Genomic DNA, 16,769 nt, shown 5'->3' on the forward strand with positions numbered 1-16,769 from the left:
GTGTGTCAGGCTGGCCTTCTTGCCCACGGTCCCTAAGAGGAACACTTTATACAAAGGTTGTGTCTCCCCTGAGAAGGACATTCTGTGTCCACCTCTTCAGGGACTGAGAGCATCTAGTGCCGACTCAAGCTTTGACCCTGAACCATTTTGGTTTAAACCTCAATCTAGGCAGTCAAGAACTAACTCCTTTTGTATTTTGTCCAGAATATTTTTGAATGTAGTTTATCTTCATTGCATATATCTTAATATATATATATATGTATATGGGTGTGTATATATATATACATGTGTATATATGTGAATATATACACATTATATATACATGTGAATATATAATATTCCCTTCTTTCACTTACATTTCAGAATTAACAGCTATGCAGGTGGCACTAGTGGTAAAGAACCTGTTGGACAATACAGGGGACATAAGAGATCCAGTTTGATCCCTGTATTGGGAAGATCCCAATGCCTGGAGAATCTCACGGACAGAGGAGCCTGGCAGTTCATGGGGTTGCAAAGAGTCCTAAACGACTGAAGTGACTTAGTACGCATGCACACATGCTCATTATTTTATATAATTTCAAGTTGCAAAACATATTGACAGCTAAATTTTTTTTTTTTAATTGAAGGATAATTGCTTTACAGAATTTTGTTGTTTTCTGTCAAACCTCAACATGAATCAGCCAGGGGTATACATATATCCCCTCCCTTTTGAACCTCCCTCCCATCTCTCTCCATCCCCCTCCCCACCCACATTGATACAGAGTCCCTTTTTGAGTTTCCTGTTCATACAGAAAATTCCCATTGGCTATCTATTTTACATATGGTAATGTAAGTTTTCATGTTACTCTTTCCATACATCTCACCCTCTGCTCTCCTCTCCCCATGCCTATAAGTCTATTCGCTATGTCTGTTTCACTCCATTGCAGCCCTGTAAATAAATTCTTCAGTACCATTTTTCTAGATTCTGTATATATGCATTAGAACACAATATTTCTCTTTCTCTTTCTGACTTACCTCACTCTGCATAAATAGGCTGTAGGTTCATCCACCTCATTAGGACTGACTCAAATGTGTTCCTTTTTATGGTTGAATAATATTTCATTGTGTATATGCACCACAACTTCTTTATCCATTCATCCATCGATGGACATCTAGGTAGCTTCCATGTTCATGCTATTGTAAATAGTGCTGCAATGGACAAAGGAATACTTGTGCCTTTTTCAACGCTGGTTTCTTCACGGTATATGCCTAGGAGTGGGATTGCTGAGTCATATGGTGGTTTCATTCCTAGTTTTTTAAGGAATCTCCATGCTGTCTTCCATAAAGACTATATTAATTTACATTCCCACCAATAGTGCAAGAGTGTTCCCTTTTCTCCACACCCTCTCCAGCATTTATCTCTTGTCAACTTTTTGATGAGGGCCATTCTGACCTGTGTGAGGTGGTATCTCATTGTAGTTTTGATTTGCATTTCTCTAATAAAGAGTGATGTTGAGCATCTTTCCATGTGTTTGCTAGGCATCTGTGTGTCTTCTTTGGAGAAATGTCTGATCAGGTCTTTTTCCCACTCTTTGATTGGGTTGTTTGTTTTCCTGGTATTGAGTTGTATGAGCTGCTTGTATATTTTGGAAATTAATCCTTTGTCAGTTGTTTCATTTGCTGTTATTTTCTCCCATTCCAAGGGTTGTCTTTTCATTTTGCTTATAGTTTCCTTTGCTGTGCAAAGGCTTTTAAGTTTAATCAGGTCCCACTTGTTTACTTTTGTTTTTGTTTCCATTACTCTAGGAGGTGAGTCATAGAGGATCTTGCTTTATGTCTAGTGTTCTGCTTATGTTTTCCTCTAAGAGTTTTATAGTTTCTTGTCTTACATTTAGGTATTTAATCCATTTTGAGTTTATCTTTGTGTATGGTGTTAGGAAGTGTTCTAATTTCATTCTTTTACATGTAGCTGTCCAGTTTTCCCAGCACCATTTACTGAAGAGGCTACCTTTGCCCCATTGCATATTCTTGCCTCCTTTGTCAAAAATAAGGTACCCATAGGTGCATGGGTTTATTTCTGGGCTTTCTTTCTTGTTCCATTGGTCTACATTTCTGTTTTTGTGCCAGTACCATGCTGTCTTGATGACTGTAGCTTTGTAGTATAATCTGATGTCAGGAAGATTGATTCCTCCAGCTCCTTTCTTCTTTCTCAAGACTGCTTTGGCTATTTGGGGCCTTTTGTGTTTCCGTATGGATTTTGAATTTTTTTGTCCTAGTCCTGTGAGAAATTCCATTGGTAATTTGATAGGGATTACATTGAATCTATACATTGTATTTGGAAGTATAGTCATTTTCAAAATACTGATTCTTCCTACCCAGGAATGTGGAATATCATCTCTCCATCTGTTTATGTCATCTTTGATTTCTCTCATTCAGTTTAGTTCAGTCGCTCAGTCGTGTCCGACTCTTTGCAACCCCATGAATCGCAGCACTCCTCCCTGTCCATCACCAGCTCCTGAAGTTTACTCAAACTCATGCCCATCGAGTCGGTGATGCCATCCAGCCATCTCATCCTCTGTCATCCCCTTCTCCTCCTGCCCCCAATCCCTCCCAGCATCAGGGTCTTTTCCAATGAGTCAACTCTTCACATGAGGTGGCCAAAGTACTGGAGTTTCAGCTTTAGCATCAGTCCTTCCAATGAACACCCAGGACTGATCTCCTTCAGGATGGACTGGTTGGATCTCCTTGCAGTCCAAGGGACTCTCAAGAGTCGTTTCTAACACCATGGTTCAAAAGCATCAATTTTTCAGTGCTCAGCTTTCTTCACAGTCCAACTCTCACATCCATACATGACCACTGGAAAAACCATAGCCTTGATTAGATGGACCTTTGTTGGCAAAGTAATGTCTCTGCTTTGTAATATGCTATCTAGGTTGGTCATAACTTTCCTTCCAAGGAGTAAGCGTCTTTTAATTTCATGGCTGCAATCACCACCTGAAGTGATTTTGGAGCCCAAAAAAATAAAGATTGACGCTATTTCCACTTTTCCCCTACCTATTTGCCATGAAGTGATGGGACCAGATGCCATGATCTTAGTTTTCTGAATGTTGAGCTTTAAGCCAACTTTTTCACTCTCCTCTTTCACTTTCATCAAGAGGCTTTTTAGTTCCTCTTCAACTCTCTGCCCTAAGGGTGGTGTCATCTACATATCTGAGGTTATTTCTATTTCTCCTGGCAATCTTGATTCCAGCTTGTGCTTCTTCCAGCCCAGCATTTCTCATGATGTACTCTGCATATAAGTTAAACAAGCAGGGTGACAATATACAGCCTTGACATATTCCTTTTCCTATTTGGAACCAGCCTGTTGTTCCATGTTCAGTTCTAACTGTTGCTTCCTGACCTGCATATAGGTTTCTCAAGAGGCAGGTCAGGTGGTCTGTTATTCCCACATCTTTCAGAATTTTCCACAGTTTCTTGTGATCCACACAGTCAAAGGCTTTGGCGTAGTCAATAAACAGAAATATATGTTTTTCTGGAACTCTCTTGCTTTTTCGATGATCCTCTCATTAGAGTCTTATAATTTTCTGTGTACAGTTCTTTTGTCTCCTTAGGTAAGTTTATTCCTAGATATTTTTTTCTTTTTTTGAACTGGTGAATGGGACTGATTCCTTAATTTCTCTTTCTGATTTTTCATTGTTAATATATAGAAATGCACGTGATTTCTGTTAGTATATAGAAATGCAAGTGATTTTGTGTGTTGTGTCCTGCAACTTTGCTAAATTCGCTGATTAGCTCTAGTAATTTTTTGACACCATCTTTAAGGTTTTCTATATATAGTATCATATTATCTGCAAACAGTGAGAGCTTTACTTCTTCTTTTCCAATCTGGATTACTTTTATTTATTTTTCTTCTCTGATTGTTGTAGCTAGGACTTCCAAAACTATGATGAATAATAGTGGTGAAAGTGGACTCCCTTGTCTTGTTCTGATCTTAGGGGGAATGCATTCAGTTTTTCACCATTGAGAATAATGTTTGCTATAGGCTTACCATATATGGCCTTTACTGTGTAGAAGTAGGTTCCTTCTATGCCCATGTTTTGAAGAGTTTTAACCATAAATGGGTGCTGAATTTTGTTAAGGGCTTTTTCTGTATTTATTTAGATTATCATATGGTTTTTATCTTTCAATTTTTTAATTGGTGTATCACATTGATTGATTTGCATGTATTGAAGAATCCTTGCATCCCTGGAATAAACCCAACTTGATCATGGTATATGAGCTTTTTGATGTGTTGCTGAATTCTGCTTGCTAAAATTTTGTTGAGGATCATTGCATCTATGTTCTTCAGTGATATTGGCCTGTAGTTTTCCTTTTGTGTGTTGTCTTGTCTGGTTTTGGTATCAGAGTGATGGTGGCCTCATAGAATAAGTTTGGAAGTGTTCCTTCCTCTGCAATTTTTTTAAAGAGTTTTAGAAGGATAGGTATTAGCTCTTCTCTAAATGTTTGATAGAATTCTCCTGTGAAGCCATCTGCTCCTGAGCTTTTGTTATGGGGAGATTTTTGATCATAACTTTAATTTCAGCGCTTATAATTGGGTTGTTCATAATTTCTATTTCTTTCTGGTTCAGTCTTGGAAGATTGAACTTTTCTAAGAATCTGTCAATTTCTTCCAGGATCTCCATTTTATTGCCATATAGTTGTTCATGATAGTCTCTTATGCTCCATTGTATATCTGCAATGTCTGTTGGAACCTCTCCATTTTCATTTCTAGTTTTGTTGATTTGACTTTTCTCTCTTTTTTTCTTGATGAGTCTGGCTAAAGGTTTGTCAATTTTGTTTATCTTCTCAAAAACCAACTTTTAGTTTTATTAATCTTACTCTCATTTCTTTCATTTCTTTTTCATCTATTTCTGTTGGGATCTTTATGATTTCCCTTAATTTTGTGGCTTTTTGTTCTTTTTTCAGTTGTTTTAGGTGTAAAGTTAGGTTTTCTATTTGATGTTTCTCTTGTTTCTTGAGGTAGGATTTTATTGCTATAAACTTCCCTCTTAGAACTGCTTTTGCTGCATCCTATAGGTTTTGAGTTGTGTTTTCATTGTCATTTGTTTCTGGAATTTTTTTTTAATTTCTCCAGTAATTTGTTGGTTATTTACAAATGTATTGTTTAACCTCCGTGTGTGTGTGTGTGTGTGTGTGTGTGTGTGTTTAACAGATTTTTCCTTGTAATTGATGTCTAATCTCAGCGTTGTGGTCAGGGAAGATGCTTGATATTTCAATTTTCTTAAATTTACTGAGACTTGATTTGTGACCCAACATGTAGTCTATCCTGGAGAATGTTACATATGCACTTGAGAAGAAGGTGTATTCTTCTGCATTTGGATGGAATGTCCTGAAGATATCAATGAGATCCATTTCATCTAATGTATCATTTAAGACTTGTATTTCCTTATTAATTTTCTGTTTTGGTGATCTATCCATTGATGTGAGTGGGGTGTTAAAGTCTCCTACTATTATTGGGTTACTGTCAATGTCTCCTTTTATGTCTGTTAGTGTTTATCTTATGTATTGAGGTTCTTCTATGTTGGATGCATAGATATTTACAATTGTTATTATCTTCCTCTTGGATTGATCCCTTGATCATTATGTAGTATCCTTTGTTATCTCTTGTAATATTTTTAATGTCTATTTTGTCTGGTATGAGGATTGCAACTCCAGCTTTCTCTTGCTTCCTGTTTGCATGAAATATAAATTTTCCATCCTCTCACTTTAAGTCTATATGTGTCTTTAGGTCTGAAGTGGGTTTCTTGTAGACAGCATATATATGAGCCTTGTTTTTGTATCCATTCAGCCAGTCTGTTGGAGGAAATGGCAACCCAATCCAGTATTCTTGCCTTGAGAATCCTGCAGACAGAGGAGTCTGGTGGGCCGCTGTCCATAGGGTCACAAAGGGTTGGACACGACTGAAGTGACTTAGCATGCATGCATGCATTGGAGAAGGAAATGGCAACCCTCTCTAGTATTCTTGCCTGGAGAATCCCAAGAACAGAGGAGCCCGGTGAGCTGTCATCTATGGGGTCGCACAGAGTCAGACACGGCTTAGCAGCAGCAGCAGCAGCAGCAGCCAGTCTGTGTCTTTTGGTTGAAGCATTTAATATAAGTTACACTTAAAGTAATTATTGGTATATATGTTCCTGTGGCCATTTTCTTAATTATTTGGGGTTGATTTTGTAGATCTTTCTCTTCTCTTGTATGTCTTGAGTATATAAGTCCCTTTAACATTTGTCGTAAAGCTGGTTTGGTGGTAATGAATTCTCTTAACTTTTGCTTGTGTGAAAAACTTTTTATTTCTCCATCAATTTTGAATGAGATCCTTGCTGGGTACAGTAATCTTGGTTGTAGATTTTTCCCTTTCAGTACTTTAAATATATCCTGTCATTCCCTTCTGGCCTGCAGAGTTTCTCCTGAAAGATCAGCTGTTAAAGAGATGGGGTTTTCCTTGTATGTTACTTGTTGCTTTTCCCTTGCTGTTTTTAATATTCTTTCTTTGTGTTTAGTCTTTGTTAGGTTGATTAGTATGTGTCTTGGCATGTTTCTCCTTGAGTTTATCCTTTATGGGACTCTTTGTGCCTCTTGGACTTGATGGACTATTTCCTTTTCCATGTTGGAGAGATTTTGAACTGTAATCTTTTCAAAAATTTTCTCATACTCATTCTTTTATTCTTCTTCTTCTTCTGGGGCCCCTATAATTCGAATGTTGGTGCATTTGATATTGTCCCTGAGGTCTCTGAGACTATCCTCAGTTCTTTTCATTCTTTTTATTCTATTCTGCTCTTCAGAATTTATTTCCACCATTTTATCTTCCAGCCTATGGATTTGTTCTTCTGCTTCATATATTCTGCTATTGATTCCTTCTAGAGTATTTTTAATTTCAGTAATAGTGTTGTTTGTCTCTGTATGTTTATTCTTTAATTTTTCTAGTTCTTTGTTAATTGATTCTTGCAGTTCCTCCATTCTGTTTTCAAGGGTTTTTTAATCATATTTACTATCATTATTCTGAATTCTTTTTCAGGTAGTTTGCCTGTTTCCTCTTAATTTACTTGGACTTCTGTGTTTCTAGTTTGTTCCTTCATTTGTGTAGTATTGCTCGCCTTTTCATTATTTTTTTAAGTTATTGTGTTTGTGGTCAACTTTTCTCAGTCTTCAAAGTTGAATTCTTTCTTTCTTTTGGTTTCTGCCCTCCTGAGGTTGGTCCAGTTGTTTGTGTAAGCTTTGTATATGGTGAGATTTGTGCTAAGGTTTTTTGTTTGTTTGTTTTTGTTTTTCCTGTGATGGGCAAGGCTGAGTGAGATGGTAATCCTGTCTGCTTATGATTGGGTTTGTATTTTTGTTTTTCTTGTTGTTTAGATAAGGCGTCCTGCAAAGGGTGCTACTGGTGGTTGTGTGATGCCCAGTCTTGTATTCACGTTGCTTCCTTTGTGTGAGTTCTCACTATTTGATACTCCCTAGGGTTAGTTCTCTGGTAATCTAGGGTCTTGGAGTCAGTGCTCCCACTCCAAAGACTCAGAGCTTGATCTCTGATCAGGAACAGAGATTCCACAAGTGGTTTGTTATGACATTAAGTGAGAATAAAACAAATACCCAAAAATGAGAAACCAAAGAGGAACCTCAGACAAATGGCAGTTACAAAATCAGGTAAATAATAATTAAAATAATGGAGTATACAAATATACATTTACACTCTTGAGTGAAGTCCAAACAGTCCAACAAAAATAAAATACAGTATATTGATTCAGCAAACAAAGGAAATCAAAAATCATATTTACCAGTTAAGAACAAAACTAAGTAAAGCATAAATTGGAAAACAAAACTAAAGCAAGGTGCCAAGTGGGGAATAAAGCAATGAAAATGAAAACAAAACTAACAAATATGTTGAGAGGAAAGGAAAGAAAGTGAAGATAAAAGAATAGACATGCAAAGTTAAATAGATGTAGGTAAAGAAGATTTGTATACTTTAAAGATTAACTACAAGGGGAAAATAACTGTACAGAAAGCAAACCAAAGGATAAATGTAGAAAAAATAATAATAGGTTTTAAAAAATTAAGAGGTAAAATTTAGAAAAGAAAAGATAAAAGAAAAAAACAACAAAGAACAGTTCCACAGAACTGCAAAAGCCCAACTTAGGGCTAAAGGTTGATAACAACAATAAAAAATGAGACTGGGGGAAAAAAACTCAGAAATTAATTAGATTTCATAATGCCAATAAAATCAACAGCTAAAACAGAGGGGGAAGAAAAAGAAAAAAAACCCACAGGAATATACAGAACAAGTCAAAACATAAGGATAATAAATGTTGTTCTTGAGTCCCTGTCAGAGTCCTTTCCCTCGCTGGGAGTCACAGTCCAGCTCACCTCCCTAGGATGCCCTCCAACACTGTGCTGATCTCTGTACCTGCTGTGGGTGCAGCTCAGATTCTAATCTGGTCCTATTCCTGTGTGTTCCTGCCTCCAATGTCCACAGCTATCAGAACTAGTGTGTTTTCTTTTGTGGGAGCCCTCAGTGTCCTTTTATATTTTCCTTGGACACGGAGTCTGCCTAGTTGATCATGTGGATTTAATCTGAGGTTTGTACAGCCAGTGGGAAGGTTTTGGGTCTTCTTCCTTAGCCACACTGCCTCTGGGTTTTAACTGTGGTCTATTTCCACCTCTGCATGTGGGTTATCCACTGGGGTTTGCTCCTGAGGCTGTGCTGGAGGACTTGGGTGAGGGTCAGGTGTGGAGGTGGTGCAGCTGCTTGGGTTGCAGGGGTTCTGACAGCACCAGGTTGGCAGCTAGGGGAGTTGGCAGCTAGGGCAGCAGGAAGCATAGTGCTCTAGAAGGGTATGGCAACCAGTACTGGCCAATGCACTCCAGTATTCTTGCCTGGAGAACCCCCCTGACAGAGAAGCCTGGCAGGCCTCAAGGAACAGGGTTGCAAAGAGTTGGACACGACTGAAGCAACCCTATGTGCATAGACGCAAGATATTTTTTTCTTGCCTGTGGTAGCTCTGCCCCAGTGAGGGTTGACCGTGAAGGTGGCATAGCTGCTTGGCTTGCAGGGACCCTGATGGTGCCAAGTGTGCAGGCACACGGACTGCCTCTGCCGCAGGAGTTATGGCTTTATCAGAGTCTTTTTTTGAGCCTCTTGTGTCTAGTGATCAGAAGGCCTCTTTGGCCAGTCTTTATAGCTCCGCCTGTTTAGGCACTTAGAGGTCTCCCTTGCCTGGGGTCCTTCTCTGTTGTTTGGCACATCAGGCACATAGAGGGGCCCCCCTCACTGAGGTCCTACTCTTTAGATCTGCACTTCAGGCACATAAAGGGGCCCCTGGGTGGGGTCCTACTCTGTAGTTCAGTGCAGTCAGGTGTTTGATGGGCCAGCCTCTCTATTGTTCAGCTGCCAATGCTGACGTGTGGGGAGAGGGAGGCTATGGTGATGGCACCACCCCTCCGCATGACTCAGCAGTATCGCCTTGCTCCCATGGCTGCCTGGCTTTCCTCCACAGGCATTTCCCACCACAGTCTCCTCCCTGACATCCCCTTGCTCTGTCTCTTCACAGCTAACAGCAACCCTCGCCCTGGGATTACTCCACAATCCCTAAACTCCAACTCCCAGTGACTGCACCATCTAGGGGACTCGCTTGCCTATCTGGGGTTTGTATGGCTGTGGCAAGAACTCTCGGATTCTCATTCCATTTAGGCTGCCACAGATCAGCTGGTTCACTCTCAGCCTTAAATGTTTCTCCTCTGATTCAGACAATTGCCACAATGTGGGGATTGGACCCCTGCTTCAGTTCCCCCATACACGGAGGGCAGGTCCAGTCCTGCTTACACTGTTTTTCCCCCTGGTTCCTTCATCCTACTGAGTTTTCCATGATTCTATATATTCTTTTCTACAGGTCAGGTCCTCCTGTCTGCTCTCAGCTGGTGTTCTGCATTCACTTCTGTGTCTGAAGGTGTATTCCTTACGTATCCATGGAGAGAGATGTACTCCATGTCCACCTACTCCTCTGCCATCTTGCTCTCGACACCTATATGTTTACTTAGCTTTTGTCTGTAGTGTCATCATCTATTTCTATATTAAGTCATAGGAGAGAAGCTAAAGAAACTGTACTGAAACTAAATTTAAAATTCTGTTACATGATAATTGTGTGGCTATGTGTAAGTCACTTCACTCCTAAATATCTACTTACTTTTAAAACTTGAACTACCTATAGAACCAAATATAGTTTCTATAACATTGTGATTGTTCAAGAAATGTTAAATTCCATTATTAGTGGTTTTATTACCTCGTGTTTCATAATTTTTTTTTTTATGATTCTTTTGTCATATGGAAATGGGGGGTACTTTTCCCTGTCTGTACCTTATATAAGAAATCAATTTTTCTTACTAGTTGTGTCCTACACTTATTTACATGTAAAACCTATATACTTATTTTTGTCCCACAGTTTTTGAATACATTCATGTTATATATTTTTGTTTACTGAGTTGAGGAATAAGGCAGTTTCTATTCCAATTTTGAAAATGCTATTTCTCCAATATAATATTAATGTCAATGTATAATATTATTATTGCATGTGTTTTTTTTCTTGGTGCTTGTTGAATTACTTGTTCATAGGCCACTCTGGCTTCCCAGGTGGCTCAGTGGTAAAGAATCCACCTGCCAGTACAGGAGATACAGGAGATGCAGGTTAGATCCCTGGGTCAGAATATCCCCTAAAGAAGGGAATAGCAACCTGCTCCAGTATTCTTGCCTGGAAAATCCCATGGACAGAGGAGGTAGGTGGGCTGTAGTTCATGAGCTCACAAAAAGTTTTGGACACAACTGAGTGACGGAGCACAGCACACAGCATGGCACATACCACTTCTACTAATGTATAGATCTACCATATTATGTTGGTGCTTTCATTTTCACAGGCTTATTGAATATTTTGCTAAAACTACTGGTAAAGGAAAGTCTGAGGGCATATGTGCTTTTTATTTATTGAATACATAAACATTTAGCTTAATATTTTTATGTTCTGTTTCACTAGCTGTAAAAACTAGTTTTATTAAAGTATTCGTCTTCCCTCCACTGCTCATTCTTACTTTCAGACTTTGTCATTCAAGCCAAACTGTGAGGGCTTGATCTTATCCTGACATGGGTCAAGAAAAAACAAACAAGAAAACTACAAAAAAAAGTTGCCTTTGCACCTTTTCCTCAAAGTCTACCTTGATTAGTTTGGGATAATATTTTCTCTGGTAGAAAAATTTGAGTTTTTGTCCTGTTTAAAACACAGCTACCTCCCCATGCTTAACCCTTCTGTCTTTTCAGATAGATGGATTTCTCCAGTTACCTCCTCTATATACACTCTTCTTCATCCCAAATTATTATTCCCATTTCCTGAGCTATAGAAAGGGAATAATTAGTAGCTACTTCTTATCATAGCTACAAGAATTCAAGGAGTTAATACTTAAAAAGTTATGAAGTATGGCTCATAATATGTGTATGTGAGTGTTATTATATTATTAGTCAATTTTTGCCAACCTCATGTGCTTTTTGCATGTAAATTCTCTTTTACTTATGCAGTTGTTTACATTTGTATGTGATTATATCTATGCATATATTAAATATTTATTATTGTCTCTTTTGTTTCTAAAATGAGTGAAATGCTTTGTAAATCTATACATAGAATATCGTCTTCCCCTGACATTGTACTATTTCAATCATCTGCAGAGAGATGAAGTTTTGTTTTCTCCTACTCAAGCCTCTTCATCTCTGAAGAGCAAATTTCATAATCTGTTTCTGAAAGTTCTAATTACCCTTTCTCTTATCTGCTTGGTTCTCACCCCATAAATAACAGGATTTAGAGCAGGTGGGATGACAACATAAAAGTTAGCAAGAAGAATGTGGATGTATTGAGGAACATTTCGGCCAAAACGATGGGTCATGAAGGAGAAGAATGCTGGGGTATAGAAGGCCAATATGACACAGACATGGGAGCCACATGTGCTGAGCGCCTTTAACCGGGCACTCCTAGAAGGTAGGCAGAAGACCGCACGCAGGATACGGACATAGGAGACGACAATGGCTATGATGTCAAACACCAAGATAGAGATAGCACATAAGCCATAGATGATGTTGACCTTTATGCTGGCACAGGACAGGCGGGCAATACCCATGTGCTCACAGTATGTGTGGTGGATGATTTGGTGCCCACAGAAGGGTAACCTCAGGATGAGCAGAACAAAGGGAATCGCGATAGCTAAGGGTCTCAGAAGGATGACCAATGCTATCACTAACACCGCCTTGTTTGTCAGCACCAGTGTGTAGTGAAGAGGGTTACAGATGGCCACATAGCGATCATAGGCCATGGCCACAAGCACAGCCGACTCCATACCAGTGCATAGGTGGATGAAGAACATCTGGACGAGGCAACCCTCAAAGGAGATTTCTCTCAGGTTGAACCAGAAGATGCCAAGCATCTTGGGGATGGTGGATGTGGACAGGCCCAGGTCAATAGATGACAGAATGGCCAGGAAGTAGAACATGGGCTGATGGAGACTGTGTTCAGTCTGAATCACATAAAGAGTTGTAATATTTCCCAGTAGAGCAGTCATATATACAATACAAAATGGAAAACCAATCCACATATGCACATCTTCTAGCCCTGGAATTCCCAGTAGGAGAAAAAAGTAGGGGTGGAACTGTGTGTCATTAGGAGGGACCATGCTTCTCTGGCACTGTGACAGCTGCATATTTCATACCGGATGTCTCATTCATTGAGAGGCTCCAACACTTCTTGTCCAGTTATATGGATTTCCTACAGAATTATACAAAAATATGTGTGGTCTTTTCTAGTCACCAAGCCCATCATGACATAATTGTGTGACCTTTATGAAAACTAAAATGCATCATTCTTGTTTAATTTTTATGTAGCTTATCAGACATTACATTTATTTTCATTAATCTCTTCAATAATTTTAATGATTAATTTAATTTTATACTTTTATATTTTTAGTGTAATAACTTAATTTAATTTAATGACACTTTTATCAAAGATCAATAGCTTATCAGGCAAATGGCCAGATATTTCGTGTGCAGAGATAAATTAAGCATTGTTACTCCTCTTAAGGAAGTTCAATTATAGCTTAAAAATTAAAACAATAATAAAATGGTTTCTTTGGGATTGTAACAGGTACATTTTCCTTTTATCCTAGGCAATTACCATCTCATAGTTAATTGCCACAACCTGTGAAGATAGAACTTGCACAAAATCTTTTTAGAAGTAACAAACCCAGTAGAGAAAGCCACTCAATCAACTCCTATATCTCTTTCATCAGAAACACCACCATTGTAGTTTGGGTAGACTGTACTGAATGTAGGAAATGCAGGCTCATGGTTATATAGTTGACAGAGTTGACTTGGCCTCACCATTAGATTTTATAATTGATTGTTGAAAATAACAGAAGAGACAATGATGAAAATTGTAAGATCTTGGTTCCCAGCAGCATGCAGCTTCTTAAGTACTTATTCAAAGTGATATTTAAGACATATTCCTGAAAACATAATAGTAGAGCATATGAAATTAAATTGGAAAGAGAGTCAAGGTGATGGGATTTTTAATATAGGAGAGGGAAGTTTCAGTATTAAAGTATCATAGTTGAGAAGAGCATAGCATTTGGATTTTCTGGATCACACAGAAGTCTGGATCACTATTTTCTTCATCCTTTTCCCTCTTCTTTCATGCCTACACTTTATCTCACTTCTCTATGTCAGATTGTGACTACCCTTCAAAAATACCTGTCACATTTCTTTAGTGTACAATGTTACCGTCACTTGTCATGTGACGGTACAACATACCGTTGTCATGTATTCTAGCAAATATTTACTTAGCACTGTGCTTAGAAATTGAAAGGAGGAGATTTCAAAGCTGTATCAGTTGCTCACATTGGGCTGCACTCTGCCAGGCAGTTAATGTACAACAGTTGAACTGCTCCTTAAAGATGTCAGAGATTAAGGTAGTCAGGAAGTAGGCCAATGTCCGGAGCCAGCGAGAGAAACCCTGCCTGTGACAAGGTTTGGGTTCAAGGACCTGGCACGCAAAGGCGTCCGGACCTCCGGGGGTTTCTCGGGACCGCCCCACCATCCACTCCCAGGCCTTTGTCCTTTCATCTTCTGATGCTTGGAGTTCTCCTATGTTCCCTAAAAACTAGTCTGACTCTTACCTAAAATCGCTCCTTGTTTGCATGGCAGCAACACAGTCCCTAGGGGCACATGGGTCCCGATAAACAGGCCAGAGGTAAGGAAAATATTACACAGAATATCCTGCCTCTTCTGGCTTTGTTGGAATTATGATTGCCAATTTAGAATCTGGAATGCTCATAATTGCACAAAAACCCTTCTAGCACAAAACCAAATCTGCTAGCAACAGGCCTATCTATCCCATAAGCAAAAGTAGATAAAGAGTCCATTACAGATTGAAAAGATTCCTTAGGGTGTGATCAGGAGGGAATTCATGAGACCTCTGACCCTTAGGATTACATACCAGAGCTTGCCCCTCACCTCCCTGCCCCCTGTCTGTAATGTGCCTGGGGGCATACTAGAAGCAGACACAGAGATAAGAGTAAATAACAAAAGAAGTATACAAAGGGATTTAGATGGATAGCAAAATAAACATAATGTAAATTTTACCTTTGCCAATGTAGGGGGGAGAGGTCAAAAGTCAAATATCACGCTACCTATGAAACCACAAAGGCCACCCGGGGCTGAGCTTCCCAAGATAAGGTTTGTAGATGGCTTTTCACAGTTGACTAGCTGCTGCCATTATTGTTTAAAAGTTATGTGTAGGGATTGACTGTTCTGGAAAGTTATTTATGATGTAACCCATGATTATGCACCTGGTACAATCTTATCAATCCCCCCTCCTTAAACCCCTTTAAAGGATTATTGGTTTTAGGGTATATAAGCACTGATGTAAAAGAATAAAGTAGTCTTGATTCTGCACTCAACCAAGACTTGACTCGCTTCCTTTTCTTTGCTGACGCCTCTCGTCCGAAGGGAACCCCTGGACCCCGCCGGGGCTGGACCCGGCAGGCCAAAGCTCTCTACGTTTCCTATAAGTACACTGAAAGAGGGATTACACAGCAGTGGCTTCTCATCCTGACTTTACAGCCTGTGGAGAACTACATAAAAATACAAGTTTTAAGTCCAAACTCTGAATCATCAGGTATGGTATAGCACCTCATGATTTCAGTGAAGCTCCTCAAGTTATTCTGATTCAATGTTTTTGTCATTTGGAACTGCTGCAAAATAAGATAATGTACATAAGCATTTATGAGTTAGAATGTGTTAAAAATATGTGTGCATTTAGTAAAATGGTATGTAATTCAATATCTCATAACCCTGACTTTATATGCCCTTTACCGTTCCTTGAATTCTCAAAACAAAATATAGTCACTGATTCCACCCAGAACTATGATACTTACAGGTTTTGTAGTGCTTCATCCCTTTCCTCAACTGGAGTTACTTGTGGGAAATCTTTTGCTTTATTACATGTACATCTTCTAAGCACTTAAAAGCGTGCACTGGTCCCTTCCTAAAGAAGCACGTGAAGGTAGAATGAGTGTATACTTAGTTGCTCAGTCGTGTCCGACTCTTTGCGACCCCATGGACTAGCCCCCCAGGCTCCTCTGTCGATGGGGATTCTCCAGGCAAGAATACTGGAGTGGGTAGCCTAACCCTTCTCTAGGGGATCTTCCCGACCCAGGAATTAAACCAGGGTCTCCTGTATTGCAGGAGGAATTTTTTACAGCTGAGCTACCAGGTTATGTGGTAAATATAATCATCAGCTATTTCCCTATGGCCATGCTCCTCTGTTAAAAAAGAACAGATAAGAAAAAAACATAAATAGACTTGTGTAGATGAGACATTTTCTGTTGTTTGAAGACTCTTGAAGTTCAGAAATTCTTGGAGCCCTACTTGTTCTCCAGCTCTCAGGCAGAAACTTCCATGAATTTCAGTTATTGTGCAAAACTACCAACTGATATGTGGATTTTGTTTGTTTGTTTACTCCGTTTATAGGAGGAATGGTAATTTAGGTCAAAACTTTTCAGTCAACTAGATTGTGATTGTCCTGTCTTTTTATCTTGAGAGCTGAATGGAGGCTAGAGGAATATACAAAGTTAAGTTCTGCAAAATAATTGCAGAATGCTAAGAGAAAGCAAGGGAGACAATATTGAAGGTGAAGATACAACCACAACAGCAAAGGAAAAAGTGAGATAAATGACAAAGACTTAGAGAAAGACAATACAGGAAATTGTGAATGTATTTGCATATGCACATATGCATCACTTATCCAAATATTTAAGAATGATGTTTTAATAAAATCTTTGTTGGAGTACAGCTCCAAATCTATGCAAATTATCATCTTGTTACATTTTGGGGTGATACCTTCTATATTCAATTAGCTTTCCTTTTTTCTACATTTCTGTCATCTATTTTGGCTCATCTTAGATCTCAATGAAATGACCATAATAAAATGGTTCCTGTCTTAGAGCATCCTTTCTGGCCCAAGGCCAGACTTACCAGCAAAGCTTTCTGAATTAGCTAGTTCAGCTGCTCCAGAATGTTTCCATTTCACGCACTCTGACTGCAATGGGAGATTTATACTGTAAACAATGCCTTTAAAATGGAGTGTCTCCAAACATTAGTGCTCTCTGGAGAACAGAAGTGTCCAGAGGTACAGAGCTAGATGCTTCATAAATATGAAGTCTAG

The 16,769-nt window shown here is 39.0% G+C and overlaps 1 protein-coding gene across 1 annotated transcript; it reads right to left on the minus strand.

The window, feature by feature from the left end:
- Positions 1-11,784: 11,784 nt before the first annotated feature.
- Positions 11,785-12,723, minus strand: LOC122449939 (olfactory receptor 52E1-like). Its single transcript, XM_043482064.1, has one exon. The coding sequence runs from the start codon at positions 12,721-12,723 to the stop codon at positions 11,785-11,787; it is 939 nt and encodes a 312-aa protein (XP_043337999.1).
- Between the last annotated feature and the right edge of the window lie 4,046 nt (positions 12,724-16,769).

The sequence above is a fragment of the Cervus canadensis genome, chromosome 11 (assembly GCF_019320065.1).
Source record: "Cervus canadensis isolate Bull #8, Minnesota chromosome 11, ASM1932006v1, whole genome shotgun sequence".
NCBI classification, from domain to species: domain Eukaryota; kingdom Metazoa; phylum Chordata; class Mammalia; order Artiodactyla; family Cervidae; genus Cervus; species Cervus canadensis.

Coding starts and splice junctions, on each gene's coding strand:
- LOC122449939 (XM_043482064.1), bottom strand. CDS start 12,723: ATGGTCCCTCCTAATGACACACAGTTCCACCCCTACTTTTTTCTCCTA.